The sequence below is a fragment of the Syngnathus acus genome, chromosome 6 (assembly GCF_901709675.1).
Source record: "Syngnathus acus chromosome 6, fSynAcu1.2, whole genome shotgun sequence".
Classification (NCBI taxonomy): domain Eukaryota; kingdom Metazoa; phylum Chordata; class Actinopteri; order Syngnathiformes; family Syngnathidae; genus Syngnathus; species Syngnathus acus.
In genome coordinates, this window is record NC_051092.1 from 14,187,021 (window position 1) to 14,203,883 (window position 16,863).

The 16,863-nt window shown below is 40.9% G+C and overlaps 1 protein-coding gene across 3 annotated transcripts; it reads left to right on the forward strand.

Moving 5' to 3' along the window:
• Positions 1-217: 217 nt before the first annotated feature.
• On the forward strand, positions 218-13,778 carry slc25a22a (solute carrier family 25 member 22a). 3 transcript variants are annotated; one of them, XM_037253706.1, is made up of 11 exons: positions 218-424; positions 5,337-5,462; positions 5,543-5,668; positions 5,744-5,799; positions 6,308-6,398; positions 6,849-6,903; positions 7,423-7,483; positions 9,386-9,530; positions 9,603-9,757; positions 9,829-9,904; positions 9,986-13,778. In XM_037253706.1, exons 2-11 carry the CDS (start codon positions 5,443-5,445, stop codon positions 10,137-10,139), a joined length of 939 nt encoding a protein of 312 aa, XP_037109601.1. In that variant the 5' UTR covers positions 218-424; positions 5,337-5,442; the 3' UTR covers positions 10,140-13,778. The 3 variants fall into 3 exon arrangements, with proteins under 3 accessions (XP_037109601.1, XP_037109603.1, XP_037109602.1); XM_037253708.1 differs by lacking the exon at positions 218-424 and adding an exon at positions 882-1,025; XM_037253707.1 differs by lacking the exon at positions 218-424 and adding an exon at positions 2,144-2,637.
• Positions 13,779-16,863: the final 3,085 nt, after the last annotated feature.

The following is a 16,863-nucleotide window of genomic DNA, read 5'->3' on the forward strand; positions in this document are numbered from 1 at the left end:
GACTTACAAGACTACATATTTATTGAAGTATTTAACATGGCTTCCTGCACTGCTTTTCAAGGTCACTCTATTCCCATCCCCCAGCTCCTACACCTTTTTCTTATTATTCACTTACAAAACGCGTGTAGTTCATCCATAAAACCACTAGAGGACCCCTCTTTTATATCCACTTTTCCTTTTTTTAATTCAAGTCATCCTCACTCAATCCACTATCAGCTTCCCCCTCCCCTTACCTTCGAACGTCCCACCCTCCTCCCTCCATCCCCACCTTACTCCCACCTCCTCTTCCTTGGTTCCCGGTGCTTAGATGCTAGTAAGACCGGTGTTTAATCGCTCCGTCAGCCTAAAACATTCACATTGTGTAAGGTTTTGATTTGACCATCTGCACCGGAGAAAGACGGGTTAACGGGAGCAGATATTTGTGGTATGTATTTAAACGCTGTTTTCTTTTTTGTGTGCGTACGTGGCTCTTTGAGGCGCATAAATATCTAACGAGATTTCGAATCGACGTGCATGCTTAATGCATTTAAAAAATTGACGCGACTGTCAAATGCATAGAAAATGTGCAGACGTGAGCGCGCTAGCTAAGCTTCGCGAGAACCGGCGAGCCTTTCGTTTGTAATAGGAAGCGATACAACCTCACCGTTATATGTCATGTCATTTAAAAAGCTGCGTGAGGGGGAGGCAAAACCTACATCGGAACGATTCTGATGCGTTATTACCACATATTCCACATATGCATCGGACAGGTGTTGCTGTCCGCTTTGTGCTGAATGCATTCAAATCTACAATTTTATTATTTCCTTGAGATATGTACTGGACCACCGCGGTCGTTTTGCCGGCTTCCGCACCTCTAGACGCGGTTCATGTGTGCGGGGAGAGAGCTTGCTAGTAGTGGATCTTCTCCTCTCTCATTGATGCTGTCATATTATCATTAATGGGTCATTGTCGCTGATTTTGGTGACTGTACAGACTGAACTACACCAGTGATAAAGAATCAGCAAAATTGACCGCTGAGTAAAGAGGTCATGCAAACGTGAGGGATTTAATAATTGTTGGTTTTAGTAGGCCACCAATGTAGCCCCACCACCAGTTTTGGCTTATGGCTTATACGAGGCTTGCCGGCCCCGGAAAATATTCCTGCAGCCATGAAATTATTGATGAGGCAGACCATTCTTGGTGTAGGGTGGCATCCTGTACGTCCTGATATGAAGTCTCATGCACCATTTGTCCTCCGTTGCATGTTTTTTCTTCGTTTAATCTGTACGCAACAAGCTCAGATCCTCCAGGGAAGGACTTTGAATGTCACTCGGACAGTATGTGTTTTCAATGGCTTGCTGTTCTTCTCTTACCGTGTGAAAGTCATTGAGGTCATTTGGGGTTTCTACTGTCAAAGTGAAACCAGATGCTTCAATGCTGCTTATTGTATTGTTTTGTGTGTGTGTGTGTTTCTTAGGCAGGCTCATTTACAATGCTTTTGTTATTTTATATCCATGCTGTTGGGAAGCAGAGAGGCAGGCAAACCCAAGGGTCACAAGGGACGCGACTATGTATGCTGTCAGGAGAGGCTGCCATGAAGGTGTTATTTCTTAGTCATTGCAGTGGGCTCAAACAAGTACATGGCACTTGTGCAGAAAAACAGTTGCTGTAGCTAGTTCACGACTCACTTGCACGAAGAGGGAGATTGCAATGGTTTATAATCCTCATGCTGGAGGCAAGCGGGAATAGTAATCAGATTTATCCGTGACACTGCATCGTTCATCCCTTGTTTCTGCAGTGCTATCCAAAAATAGATGACGTTTCAAAAACCGCCACAAAAACAAGCGTAATATGTCCTGGCTAAGCTTTCAAATAAATGCTAAATGAGAGCTGTAAAATGTACGCCTACGACTAAAACGTCAATAACCACAAAAACACATGGAATGAAAAGAACACCAAGCCATCAAGTATGCGCCACTTTTCAGAAGCTAATGGTTTTTAGCTAAAGTTAATCTGTGGATTAACAATATACTGCAGGGCCATCACGCAAGGAACTTGGACCCAGTCCGTATCGCTTTTTTAATCAGATTCAGATATTTTACTAAATAAATTTCCAATAAGTGATGAATTGGTCAGTTAATTTAAAAAAATGTGTTTGTTTAACTTAATAACAGCGAAAATAATTGGCAAAAATTCGATGTCTTGCTTGACTGCAAAAAGCCAAAGAAAAAGCGAAACGTTTCAGTTAATCGCTTGATATTCTGAACTCTCACGAGATCTGCTCATGACAGCTCATAGTCCTGTGTGAGGTTCCACTATAATTGTTAATGAGAAACATCAGATCTCCAGACGTGATTGAGGACATTATGAAGTTATTTGATAAAATGTTGCTTCATCAAATGATCACAGAAATATCTGACACTTTTTCAAAAATATTTATATTTTGAATATTGTCATTGTTGATAAGCACCCATTCTACACTTTTGTTTTTTTACTGCTTTTGTTGAGGATAATGTCGAGGCACACTCACATGACGACCTCAGTGCAGGGCCACTTCCTGTAATGATTCACCAAGTGACACTGTCAATGAGTGAGGGTCCTATTCCAGTATTTGTCACACAAGGACTGAAAAGCAGCCAAGGTGGTGTGACGCACGAGGTACGCTGATTTGAATGAGTGGAAAGAATTTGCCTTGTAAATTAACTTGGACGTTATTCTGGCTCCAGATTTTAAAACTATTACTGTGTGTCTTTTTAGTGAGAGCACTACTGTGCATGCTTTATAGCAGATCAAATCAAGCAACAGTGCTGTGTCATCATGTTTTACTTGTCTTATCTGCACCGCCCTTGCGTCTTGTAGGAAGTACATTTCTAAATGTGCATTCTAACGTTCTTATCAGTTGGCTCAGTGAATTTGCAAATCTATGCTGCATTGCAGTAAATGTCATTTCAACGTTTTTAAAGTAACTCCTGACATTGGCGATAAATTCTCCCACATGACGTATCACTTAATTTTCAAGCATGTAAATGACCACCCGTGTATTTTGACCAATGTGTTATTACATTTTGTTTTTTTTTTCTTGCTTCCTGGCACTGTCGTTGAGCGAAGCAATATTTATGGGCTCATTGTTGAAATGATGAACAAGGGTCACAGCCCAAGCTGTTATCTGCCAGACTCAGTGGGCACACTCACCGGATTTATTGAACGTGTCCAATGGGCGCTTAAAGTGCCCGAGTTCAAGGTTCTGTAGCAGAGACTACTCTCACAATCACTTCGACTAATTGTTTACTCATCAGTGCTTACAGCTGCTAGACCAACTTTAATATATGTATGTTGGTGTCAGGGTTTAACTCCTTACATGATTTCCATCAATGCATAACATTCCTATAATGCTTATTGACTGGAAAATGATTATGTACAGTTCCACTCCAGTCCTGCAGGTGGCAGTAGCGTACATTGCAAAGTGGATGGCAATTTCCACACACCAGATTATTATTTTTGTTTTATCGTGTCTTTGCCCCTACCTGGCCGTTGTGCAACCAGACTGGAATATTCTGTGGAGTGGGAAGTAATTCTAGCCTCAGTTTGTTCCCAAAAGGAATTTGTCTTGGTATTTGGTTGGCTAGTGATGGCACTTTGCAGACTGAGGCCCCTTGTCTCATTCAAACAGACTCTGTTTGTTGTGACGGCAAAGCCAGGCAGGAAGACTGGAGGTCAAATAACTAACGTGCTGATGCGACAGCGTAGTCTAGTGCGCTGATGGACTACATTGGACAAGTTTAGCTGCGGGCATGGCTAAAAAAAAATGGGCAATGCTAGTTTTTTGGGTGACTCACAGAAGTGTGTACAAAACGGTTATACTCAGAAATATGAAGTACAGTTTATGTAAAGCCTGCTAAAGTGAGAACAACATGGATGAGTGCGGCTGCACTAGTTAGTATTCATTTGAAGAGCAGGCAGTCAACAAACACGGTATTCATTTAATTACATATTTGCTCATGATGGTGGTTGTAGATGGCATTATTGTATTTTTGTGTCACAAAAATTTGTTTTTCTATCATTATCAAATTGATCTCAACTGTTAGTGATGTCACAATACAATCCTAATCAAGTATAAAAATCAGCAAGCCAATACACTTTTCACAAATTACAAATTGAAAGCAAATATATCTTTGAAATATGCTTTCTCACTCGTGTAATGTTTGTTTGCCCAAAACAAATAATTGTTTTGTAAACAATGCCACTGGGCTTGCCTGGTTCAAGTTCATGTCCGGGAAAAATTCACAAACAACATGACTTCACTAGCTTTTGCTATTGGCCATAAATATGTAAACAAGTGGAAAATTTTCTGTACGTATTAGTTTTTAAAACGTGAATGCACGTAGTGGAATAAAACTGTTGGGTCTCCAAATTATTTTAGTTAGAGTAAAAAGACCTTGTGAAAAGTTGCCTGGGGCCGTTTCCTGACCTCATCTGACCTCCAACTCCACAAACACACATAGTTCTTTCTCCACTTGTGGAGGAGCCCAGGGTGCCCTGGGGTTGTTTCAAGCTATCCAAACATAACACACCAGACCACAGTTTCCCCCATCCTTTCTGCAATGGAAACATCCTTTCTCATTGTGCAATCTGTCCATGTGCTGAGCCTAATGATATTTGCTAATGTGGGGTAGACACAAACAGAAACATCGCTCGGCAGGGTTGCGATTTGGAAAAGCTCAGTCGTGACTCGTGACTGACTGAGAGGCGCATTACTAGGAGGAGGCGGGCTTTGGGCTCTTGCAGAGGTGATTGGTGGATGCAGGGGGTGGGGGGACTTGAAAATGGGGGGAGAGGAAGCATCAGTGAAGAACAGTTTCAAAAATAGGGAACAGCTTGACAACATCTGGCCTATTTAATGTGAATTCATTAAACGAGCGCAACAACACAGCCACGGTCATGTGGGAAAGATTTACAGGCGGCGGATACATGATACAGTTGAAAAGACACAATTATCTTTAACATGGCAACATACCTGACTAATGATGTGCTCTTTTTCTTGTTTTTGGCAAATTAATGTATTTAGTCAGTTTATACCTGGATTAAAACCACCCTTCTAATATTCAGAGCAGGCCAAATGATTGACCTTTGGGTAAATCCTGTAAAAAAAAAAAAAAAAAAAATAGAATGAAATAAAATAAAACAAATAAATAAATATATATATACGTATATTTAAAAAAAAAAAAATATATATAATATATATTTTATATATAATATATATAATTTTTTTTTTTTTTTTACTGGATTTTTTTTCTCACATGCCCACCTGTATTTCAAATCTACCGGTATTTCATTGAAATCTCCACATTTTCTTTCAGATATCCCCCAACTTGACCTATAAGTGCAAGAAGACAAAACAGGCTAAAAATCAGCCTTCAGAATTTATAGTCCCACTTGACAGTGAGGAGCCAGGGCTTCATATAAATGGCTGACAAGCAAATCAGGTAAGGTTGTGCTATCATAATAGTGACACTTTGGCCTTGTTTTCTTCTTGCTTATTCATGTTTTTGTTTTCTTCTACTAGTTTGCCTGCCAAATTGATCAATGGGGGTGTCGCTGGTCTAATTGGAGTCACCTGCGTGTTTCCCATCGATTTGGCCAAGACTCGCTTGCAAAACCAGCAAAATGGATCTCGCCTTTATACCAGCATGTATGACTTATCCTCACACACAAGCGCTGACATCAGCGTAACGTCCGTCTGTTGTTGTTTCTTTTTGTATTTCAGGTCAGACTGCCTTATCAAGACCATCCGCTCAGAGGGATACTTTGGGATGTACAGGGGTGAGTTTGGACATTTAGGAAGACTGAGATAAGGATTAGGAAAGCAAGACGAGTCAAAGGACATAAAGTGCACTGACGGCCAAAGATAATTACAGTGGATCCTCTGAGGTCAAACGCAATCCATTTTGAAATGCTGTCTAACCTCTGATTAGTTGCAATTTAGCGTCACTTATCCCATCTGTTCATTTTTTGCATTGAACGTGTCCTCATGGTTGAGTCAGCTAACCTATCCCAGCGATTGAGCATTTATTTTACACTATAAAAAATGTGACATTTGTTGCCACAAACTGTTTTGTTAAAATGCATTTCTTTCATTTAACAATTTATTGTAAATAATAAAATAAAAAATATCAAAAAACACTATTCTAAATGACCTATTTATTTTGCAAAATAATTGCTCCATTTGTTATATTGCAATTAAATATGAGACTGAACTATTATTCTATTATTAATTTTTCCCCCCCCCCCCTCCTTTCTTCCCCTTCAATCCACTTGTTCCACTTGCCAGGAGCGGCAGTGAATTTAACACTGGTCACACCAGAGAAAGCCATCAAATTGGCCGCCAATGACTTCTTCAGGCATCACCTCTCCAAGGATGGGTGAGGGATTAACACGCTTCCAGACTGCATCTCAGTCACATAGTGATTATCACGTTTACTAACATGTAACGTGACACCTTAGCTGCCCCCTCTGCTCCTTTCATCATTACTGAGCTGCCTAACATTGCATAGCTACAATTTTGAGTATACTTGTATGCATGCATGACACCAGTCAATCAGTTCACTCGCTTTTTTTTTGTCCCTCATGAGATAACGTGTCCCCATCTCCGTGGTGACATACATTCAGGCTGATGAATGATTGACTTAACTTGTCAATTATTTATCCTTGTGCGTGTCTGGCCTGTTGTGATGGCAGACGAACAGTCACAGGTGGTGGAAAATCACTTTTAAACTCCAGAAATAAATCTTGACTTCTAACATTCACACAGCTGCATGACTGAGTGCCTTAAATTCTAAAATGACTTTTTTATTTGCTTATTGTCTCTCCAGAAAGCTCACTTTGCCCAAAGAGATGCTGGCTGGGTGCGGCGCAGGCACTTGCCAGGTGAGTAATTGAGGTGGCGCTTGAATAGCAGCCTGCTGTTCTCCATCTGGAACTGCTGCCCCCTTGAGCGCCGCCAGTGTCGGTAGAACACCAAATCTTTGCCTCATTTGTCTGTGCCTGCAGCAACAATTAGTCTGCACCATATGTAGCTGAAGCTTGTTTTCAGGATCGGAATGTGAAGTGCTGTGATATGTGAGCTCTGTTTTGCTTGGCAACATCCACTGAGTGACTCAAAGGCCTTGCCCGTTGTCAATGAGGGCAAAGGCTTCGAACATGATTAGATTAAATAGAGTTAATCTTGGATTAAGATTGTAGCTGTTAACATGACCATCTCATTCTTAATCCAGTTAACTGCTTCCTCCTGTTTGGATGAGAAAGGAAAACATTTTCTCGGTAGCTAACGTGAATGTGTAGTTTGAACAAAAAGCACGCAATTGGACATGCAGGTTTATAACAATGATTGGAATTGCATTTTGTAAATAAAAAAACTTTTAACATGTAAACTCTGTTTTGTTTTAGGTTATTGTCACTACTCCTATGGAGATGTTGAAAATTCAGCTCCAAGACGCTGGACGTATTGGTAAGCGGTAGACATGCACTCATTGCTCCATTTTTGCTCCTCTTATTTATTATGTTATTTGTTTATTTATTATTCATTCATCACTCTTATTTATTCTTTGTTTGTGCCTTCTTGTTTTTATTTTATGTGTTGTTTACTTGTATGTATATTGTGTAGTATGTCTTGTCACCGTGGGATAGTGGGAACGTAATTTCGATTTCTTTGTGTCTTGGCATGTGAAGAAATTGACAATAAAGCAGACTTTGACTTGGACTTGGACTTTTGACTTTGAGAGGCGTAAATTGGAGACATAGCGACGCCATGTGGTCTTTTGAGGAACTTACAACTACAACCATCTTCGTTTCATACATTAAAAAATGTTAACCCCAGAAAATTGTGTTTCACCATTCAACGTCATCTTGGGAGCTATTGTCAGAAAATGGATGAAAATTTAAATATTGTGTTAGGTTCGTTCCCAGCTCTTTATCTTTAATGCTCGATATTCAAGATTCAAGAGTTTTTATTCGCCATGTTTGAGCGTGCCAAACAAGGAATTTGACTTCGGTAAAACACACCCTCTGTTCAACATTTAGGTGACTAACAACACTCAGGACATGTGAATAATGGCAAAAACAGTGTAGACAAATTCAAAAAGGTGTGAAGAGCAGGATGTTATTGCACAGTAATGACTCTGAGACTCTATGAGTGGTGTGAGTTCATCAGAGCAACAGCCTGGGGGAAGAAGCTGTCTCTGTGTCTGCTGGTTTTGGCATACCGAGCTCTATAACGCCGTCCGGAGGGGAGTAGTTCAAACAGACTGCAACCTGGGTGAGAAGGGTCTGTAGAGATGTTCCTTGCACGTTTCCTGGTCCTGGACAGGTACAAGTCTTGGATAGATGGGAGGTTGATTCCAATGATCTTTTCTGCAGTCCTGATTGTCCGTTGCAGTCTGTGCTTGTCTTGTTTGGAGGCTGATCCAAACCAGACAGTGATGGAGGTGCAGAGGACAGACTGGATGATGGCAGTGTAGAAGGTCTTCAGAAGCTCTCGCGGCAGGTTGAACTTCTTGAGCTGTCTCAGGAAGTACAGCCTCTGCTGGGCCTTCTTCCGGACAGAGTCTATGTGGCCGGTCCATTTCAGGTCCCGAGAGATTGTGGTTCCCAGGAACTTGAAGGTGTCTGTGGAGAGAATAGTATTACTGCGGATAGTGAGGGGTAAAAGTGGTGAAGGGTCTCGCCTGAAATCCACTGTCATCTCCACGGTCTTGAGCGGGTTCAGCTCCAGATGGTTTTGGCTGCACCAGTGGACCAGCCGCTCCACCTCCTGTCTGTACGCAGTCTCATCACCGTCCTGGATCAGTCCGATGAGAGTGGTGTCGTCTGCATACTTCAGGAGCTTCACAGGAGAGTCACCTGAGGAGAAATCATTGGTGTAGAGAGAGAAGAGCAGTGGGGAGAGGACGCATCCCTGAGGGGCTCCAGTATTGGTGGTCCGGGTGTCAGATGTGATGCTAACTGTAATTACCAAGAGGCAGCCTTCACAGTTTAACTATTTAATGTATGCCAAAATGATCGATGCACAGCTGTGGAGCCCTTTCTGCGAGATGCGGAAGAAGGTCTAACTCCCAGCGCCAAGGTTCCTGCTCTTATACTACTCTGGGCCATCTTCCTGCAAGGAGGCGACTGCCTAGCTTGTGTGATAATGTGTGACCTTGTAGTCTTAACTGAGAGCGACTTCTACATATGTGCAAAGAGTGTCATAGAGAAGAGAAAGCTAATAAAGCAAGAGAAGGGTTACAGCGATATAACGGCATAGCTCAAGCTACCTAGCTAATCACATGTGCCAAAGAGGCCTATTCTCTATTCTATAACTGTAATTCTTCCTTATGACTTAAATTGATTAATTGTTCCCTGTGCTGCTTAGCGGCTCAGCGGAAGCTGATGCCAGAGTCGGTGCCAGCAGGCACCGTGGAAGCCAAGTCGCCAACTGCCATGCAGCTCACCAGACAATTACTGAGTGAAAAAGGAATTGCTGGATTATACAAGGGTCTCGGCGCCACATTGCTCAGGTAAAACAAAGGTGGCACAGCCGTTTAAGCTTTACACATGCAAAGCATTTCACATCACCTTCTGCTTCGTAGGGACGTTCCTTTCTCCATCATCTACTTCCCTCTTTTTGCTAACCTGAACAACTATGGAAAGCGAGGCGCCGAAGGACCCGCTCCTTTTTACGTTTCCTTCATATCGGGCTGCTTAGCAGGGAGCACGGCGGCTGTGGCGGTCAACCCGGTCGACGGTGAGTAGCGTGCATCGTTGATATGACGTGAGTCATTCTGATATTCTGACCCCGACTCTGCGCTTTCGCAGTCATAAAGACGAGACTTCAATCTTTGAACCGGGGGAGCACGGAGGACACGTACAGCGGAGTGACTGACTGCATCAGGTGACCTCATTGTGTCTTTACTGCCGCCGCTTACGCGACATGACCGGCTTGTATAACGCATTGTCGTTATGGGCCTTCTAGGAAAATCTTGCGTAACGAGGGTCCGTCAGCATTCCTAAAGGGAGCCTACTGTCGAGCCTTGGTGATCGCGCCGCTCTTTGGCATCGCCCAGGTGGTCTACTTCTTGGGCGTGGGCGAGTATATTCTCAGCTTCTTGCCCAAAAGGGACAACTAGGAAGCACATCCTTCTCTGCCTTTCCTGCGTGAGCAGTCATCTCATTCTTACTGACCTTTATGTTTGTATTTTTAATGATCACGTGCTGCGTTTTAGTTCAAATTTATTGTCTCGAATGTCCGAATCATGCAGGAGGGAACCTCCGTTTTGCTGCCAAGCTGCCTCTGTCGGCGCATATCAATTCTGAAATCAAGCCGCGAGCGTCAGCCTGAGTTTTTGAAGGAGGCTGAATTTGGAATTACACAATATGTCGTTTTATATTATGATTGTTGAAATTTCGGGGTAGACTGCTTGCCCTTGGTTGCTGCAGATTTGCAAGCTCCTCCTTACTTACTCCTCTCCAAATCAAATAGACTAGCGACACATAAAAAAATAGAATTACCTTAATGATAAGCACACGTATCGAGATTTTTACTAACAAAGGCTCTTCAGGATATTTCCCAATGCTCGTGTTTGAAAACATAGCGCTGAAAAATATAAAGGGAACACTACATGAATGAAAGATTCCACTGTAAAAACATATGTATGTTGAATTACATAAATTAATGAATTTTTTGACCGCCAAATAACATGATAAACATCCCTGGAAACTGAGATCATACACAAAAGTGGAAACACTCGATCACAGGCTGATCCAAGTTCAATGTTTCCGTAACACACTCTTGACTATGCTGCTGCTTACACAGCATATCCTCTGGCCATGGCGATTTTGCGTGGAGAATCTGCACTGCCTGAGCGACTCGTGTGGGCTGCAGATAAGGCCTCAGGTATCTATACTTGCGGTGAGAGCGCTGGAAGCAAATGGGCAAATATCCCGTTAGCACAACAGCAGCGAAGACTGATTTTCAATCGTCATGGCTCGCAGGTTCATGTCCCTTATGTGTGACTGACTTAGATAAAAATGTGTTCCCTTTTGCATTATTTTAATTGTGTAGTGCAGGGAATGTGTTGATGTGATACCAGCACACCCGAGAAGCCACGACCCTTAAACCATACGACGACATTACCTCTTTTTTTTTTTTTCTTTTTTTTTTTTTTTAAGTAGATCAGATTCCTACCGATGCTTTCATAGTGACTCTACTGCTCACCTTGTCTCAAAGATCCTTCTGAGTATCTGTCACTTATCATGCAAGGCAGTTTCTAAATCATTGTTTACAGAATAGTTCAGTTGATGTTGATTTATGAAACTTATCCGAACTTGAATGAACTGGCAGGGCCCAAAGAGCCAATGACAAAGTTTTATCATGAAATCCCGAATCAAAACCAATGTTTTGTTTTGTTTACGTGCTTGTTTGCTTTAAGCTGCCCGGGAAAGCAGCCTCGTTTTATCTCAATGTTTGCATCGCACCTCCAAAACCCCTGCCGTTGTTTTATCTAACCGGAGATCAAGGTGACTTTAACGTCTTTTTAATCCAATCACATTCCGTCCGTTCTGGCGCCCACTTTGCTGTATTGTTGCACAGTAGATATATCTGATGCAACTTTTTAACGTGTACTCATCTGTGGGAGTAAGAACTATTTATCAAGTGTCCATTTCTATGGATGGTGCGGCACTGTATGTTTGTATGTGTTGTTGACGTGTCCACCTTGATTATATTGTACATATGCAGATGCTATGAAGTCTATGCTTTAGGATGTATTGTTTTGTACATGATAGCTATTTTTTTTTTTTATTATTTTTTTTTTTTGCACACCTACCTCTCCTGCCTTTATCCATAACGTGGTGATTTTTTCGTTATGATGAATTAATTCTACAACCATCATTTTTGCTTACATGTGAATGGGCATATGCAGTCAGGAATTCGCATGCTTGGAGGGGTCAGTTCTATTACATGGACCTTAAGCTGGATATCAAGGCAATTGAATAGATTCTGAGGGGCTTTCCATAAGTCTCATGAGTCTCAGCATTGTCTATTTGGACCAAATGACGCATCATGTAATGGTGATAGAACTATAATAAGCTGCAGGCGAGTAACCTTTGGCCTTGCTGAAATGAAGAGTCCCATGGATGAGGCCCGGCTGACTTGAAAGTGTAAATGTAACAATCGGTCTTTCTGAACGCTGCTCCCTCCATTAAACGGCCGCGCCACGATGGACACGCCATTAATGAAAGTGACCGAATCACATACAGGCAATTGTCAGCCGTCTTAAAGCGAAAGCCATAAGGTTGCGTTCGGCCGTAATGACTACAACGGCTGATCCACCAAAAAAAATATCTCGTGTAAGCTCATCATCGTAAATGACTCTTCCCTCAACATTCCAGCTTCTGTTTTCACCTCATGTATGCGGTTTCTGTGATTATGCCCGTTTTGAGTGCTGTCAATGATTTTCTTAAATCTCTGCCCTGTTTTATTTTTAGCTTTGACAATGTTGTGTAAGTCATCAAGCTTTACTTATGCCATGAATTATTGCTGACCTTGTGAATTTGGTTATGTGAATGCGTGTGTCCAGACAGTGTAGTGTTGTAGCTGATGTGTAGTGGTTCGCTTTGCTTCTGTCTGTCACACTCTCGTGTCGTCCCTCTCTCCATGTGCAGAAGAATTGTACCACACCAAGGGCTCTATTTTTGTAGACGGCACATCTGCACAAAAGCGTGCAGAAGCCTTTGCTAATTTGGCAGACAAATCTCTGGCAAGCTGGGCGAGGAGGTGTCTTTGATTGGCTATGAATGAAGTCGGCCTGCGCTCTTCTACAAAATTTCATCAGAATTTAATTGGTTTAAATTGGGCAAAAATGGGCAGATTTTTGCTGATTGTTTTTTTTTGTGTTCACATTAGCACAACATAAAAAAAGGGAATTACACTAAAAAAAAATTCATTCGTAGCTTTATTTTCTAAGAGACCAGAAAATAAATGATTTCATTTATTGTATATTTTTCTTAAACTAATCTGCCGATTAATCGGGTGTTGGATTTTTTTTTTTTTTTTATTCTGCCAAATATTGGATTCGAATTTACGCCGATCACAAAAATGGAGCCCTTGAGTGTATGACGACTGAGTGTTTTTTAAAGAAAGCACAAAGGAGGACTAAGGCACACAGGATCATATTTTGCTGACTGACCGTTCCAAAGGGTGTGTAGAGTCGACACACAGATTCAAATGTGAAATGTCTTAAAGTTCTTTTGAAATGAAGAATTTCTATTTACTGCGTTGAGGCAACAGAGGCCCGTGTGATGGTGTGCACTATGAGCAGTTATCCACAGAATATAGAGATATATTGCCTACATATTCTAAATTAATCAAATACAAGAATGTAACTTAGATAGTATTATAAGATGTATTTAGTGAATAATTTATCTAAAGATTTATCGCTTTACACATGCACACAAAGCCAGCTCACTGATATGCAATAAGTAGAAGCGGCACATACTAGCAACAAAAATAAACGTATCCACCTTTTTAGGGTTTGAGCCCTTCTCACAAACTGTTCACTTCCTCCGAGAGGAATTGTGCATTATATAGCACTTAAAAAAAAAACAGCAACAATTCCCAATCCTACCAATCTCCATGTTTATCTTCATGTACGCTGATTGACACATGTTCTATGCATTGTTTACGATGGCATGGTTAAAAAAAAAAAAAAAGTTATAGTGTTTCCTGTCACGATTTGCTGTTCAATAAACTGACTGTACTTAAATCACTCAGGGTCATGTTTGTTTTTCCACGCATCTCAGGCGATGCTCTCAAGGTTCTGCAGCTTTCTTACTCTGTTATTGTGTCCTTCTATTGTTTAGTTCAAAAGGGAGAGAGCATGTGAATGTGCGCTATTTTCGAATACAAACCAATCATTTCCACCCACTTGCAAACGGCTCACGGGCGCTTAAAATTTAAACCATCCATTTTGTATCACTCATTCAGGGTCAAGGGAAGCTTAAGTATCTCAGCTGGCTTTAGGTGACGGGCACAGAACTGCAATGTATGAATTCACATAATTTTTTCAGGCTATTATCAATGCAATTCAATGAAGAAATGAGTGGGTCATCTATTACCCAGATGTGATCTGCACAGCAGAGGTGAACCTTTTTATTTTCCCAAGTGATCAAATGTGTCAATAACAACAATTGTAAATAAAGTGAGCTGAGTTCAGTTCACTGCCACCATACAGGGAGTCCTTTGGGATTCTTTTCTTGGCTGGCAGTGATTTGATTGTGTCCACACAACCCAGATGGTATGTACTAGCTGCCATTGCCCACCATCTGGGTTGTGAATGGTCAACGTCACGTACATCCATCCTTTCTGTGTGGAGAGTACAAAGTGTATATAGTCTGACTTTTGCAAACAGTAAGAATATCAATATTATGTGTGCCCAAAATGACTTGTGCAGCACCAGTGTCAAATCCAAGCCATGTGATTGTGCAGCCTGTTAAAAAGAATACCATGAATTTCCTTGACTTCTGTTTAAGAATAGTTTTCTATCATAAAAATAAAAAAAGTAGAATACGAGTATACTTTTCTGCATTACCCCAAAACAAGACAAACTAATGATGTTGCACTTTTCTGAAAAAGGAAAAAAAAAAGTCGTCAAGCTTCATTTTTGCAGTTTTATTTTATTTCTAATAAAATAAAAACAAAAGATCGATTTACAGTTATGGACAATGATGGACATGATTAAAAAACATTTTCAAGGCAACCTTTAAAAAAACAAAAAGAAAAGACATTTTCGGCCAAGACTTGTTGCTGGCTTCCTTGATTTCAGTTTTCTTTTTTTTTTACTTCGGGAACAACAACACCTTGCTAACTCGGTGGACCCAACACTAGCTAACTCTAACAAACAAAACACAATGAATTTTGTTTCAGGAATTTAAACGTCTATGGTGAGTACAATATATTTTATTGAAAGTTTTTATGTGTTTGTCATGTTGATAGACAAATAGTATTGACTGTGGACTGCTTGAATTGTTTTGGGGTGGTGTATATTGGACAATTAACGTTTTAACTATCAATATGTTTGTCGCTAATAGTTTTCTCCTCAAATTCGCGAATGGCTCTATCCATGTAATGCAGTTTTTGTAAATTATTTTGAGAGGTGATAGCATTTCTACAGAGTAAACTCTGACCAAATCCAACATCCAGATTTAAGTGTCTTAATCATTAAGTCGCTTAACTCGCCATTGAAAGATGTCCCCGAATCATGAACTGCATTTATATTTGTTACTGTTCACAAAAAAAACGAGCAGTTTGTTTTGTATTTTGTTCCCTCATTGTGCCGAATTTGAACCAAACTTAAAATCAATGTACTATAATAATATACTAACTTTACACTGCGTATGTGGAAATCGCCGATTCCAAAGTTGCCACCAGGTGTCAGTAGAGTGCTGTAAGAGAGCTTCAGGAAAAGAATGGGAGGAGGGATGGCTCCTATTTTGCACTACAGGTGTATATTGAGCTTCCCATCCTGCTCTTCATCCCACTATCATTCCTATCCAGCAGCGATTTTGTTCATGATCCCTGCAGGCTCCACTAGAACACACAGTAATGCTGAGAATATTGAAAAATGTAACTTTCCATGTTGATTTTTTTCGCTCCTTTTGTTTTGGGGTTCAGTGAAATCATCCAGCGTGATTCCTGTGTGTTTTAGCAGAACTTATGGCAGAAGGTGATCCATTATTAATCTCCTGCTGTTTTCACCATATTCAACATTACGCTTCAGAGCATTAGTTTCCAGGAGTGCAATTTCGAGGCACCCTGCTGAATAATTTTACAAGCAGGCATCTTCATATAACAAAGTATACATGCAGTGCCACATACTGTATTAGTGTTCTCAGCTTTAGTGAGAGCTTTGGAAGTGCAGTGATGCCACATGAGACAAGCCAGGTTAACACAATGAAAGAAACTTGGGCAATATGAAATTAAACAGCAGGCACTAAATCCCCTTTCATGTGACATGACTTCAGATAGCGCCGCCGACTATTATTAACCTTTCGAGCAAGCAGAGGAGAAGAGGTAGAGCAAAGGTAGTATGGAATAAGAATATAAATGCAACACTTGTTTTTTTTCATTTTTTATGAGCTGGAGTTGAACCAAGGATTGCACTATATCAGAGCTAGGGGACGCTATAGCCCCTTCAGAGATTTGTGTAGGCCCAGTTAAGCCACTCCACCATTTTATTTGATGTTCTAAAATATATGTATAAATTAATTTCTCCGCCCCTTTATGTTTCCTTTAGCACTGGGAGGGAACTTCCTCAACATAGACAATAGGCTTGTTTCTCTCAAATATTGCTCACAAATCTTTCGAAATCTTCTTTGCTGAGGTTTGCATGGCCCAAAACCCAATATATGCCGATTTAGAGGACCTAAAAGCAATCAAGATGTGTGAGTACAGTGATGCTAAGCTAATGCTAAAGTTTAGTCGCCCCTGCTAACATGGCCGCAACAGGTTTTACAAATGTGCATCACGCCGGCGACAGCCATTTGCCGTCTAGAATTTACTTATTCCATCGCATAGTCAGACGTATACAGCGAGTTCTATTTTGCATTTCCTGAACATAATGACAAGGTCACGATAAAATGGATGAATTAATATCGATTACAAAGCTTATAATTGCGTCGTTTTACCATTCATTACTAGTCATTTAAATAAAACATTTTTATTTTGTTAAAGTAGCTCGCAGCGTAGAAGGCCGGAGATGTTAGATTTAAATGGACTTGGTGATTAATTGAGACACAACGTCAATTAGAGCAGAGGCCACCATTGGAGGAAATAAGGAAGCGTTAAGGGAGAAA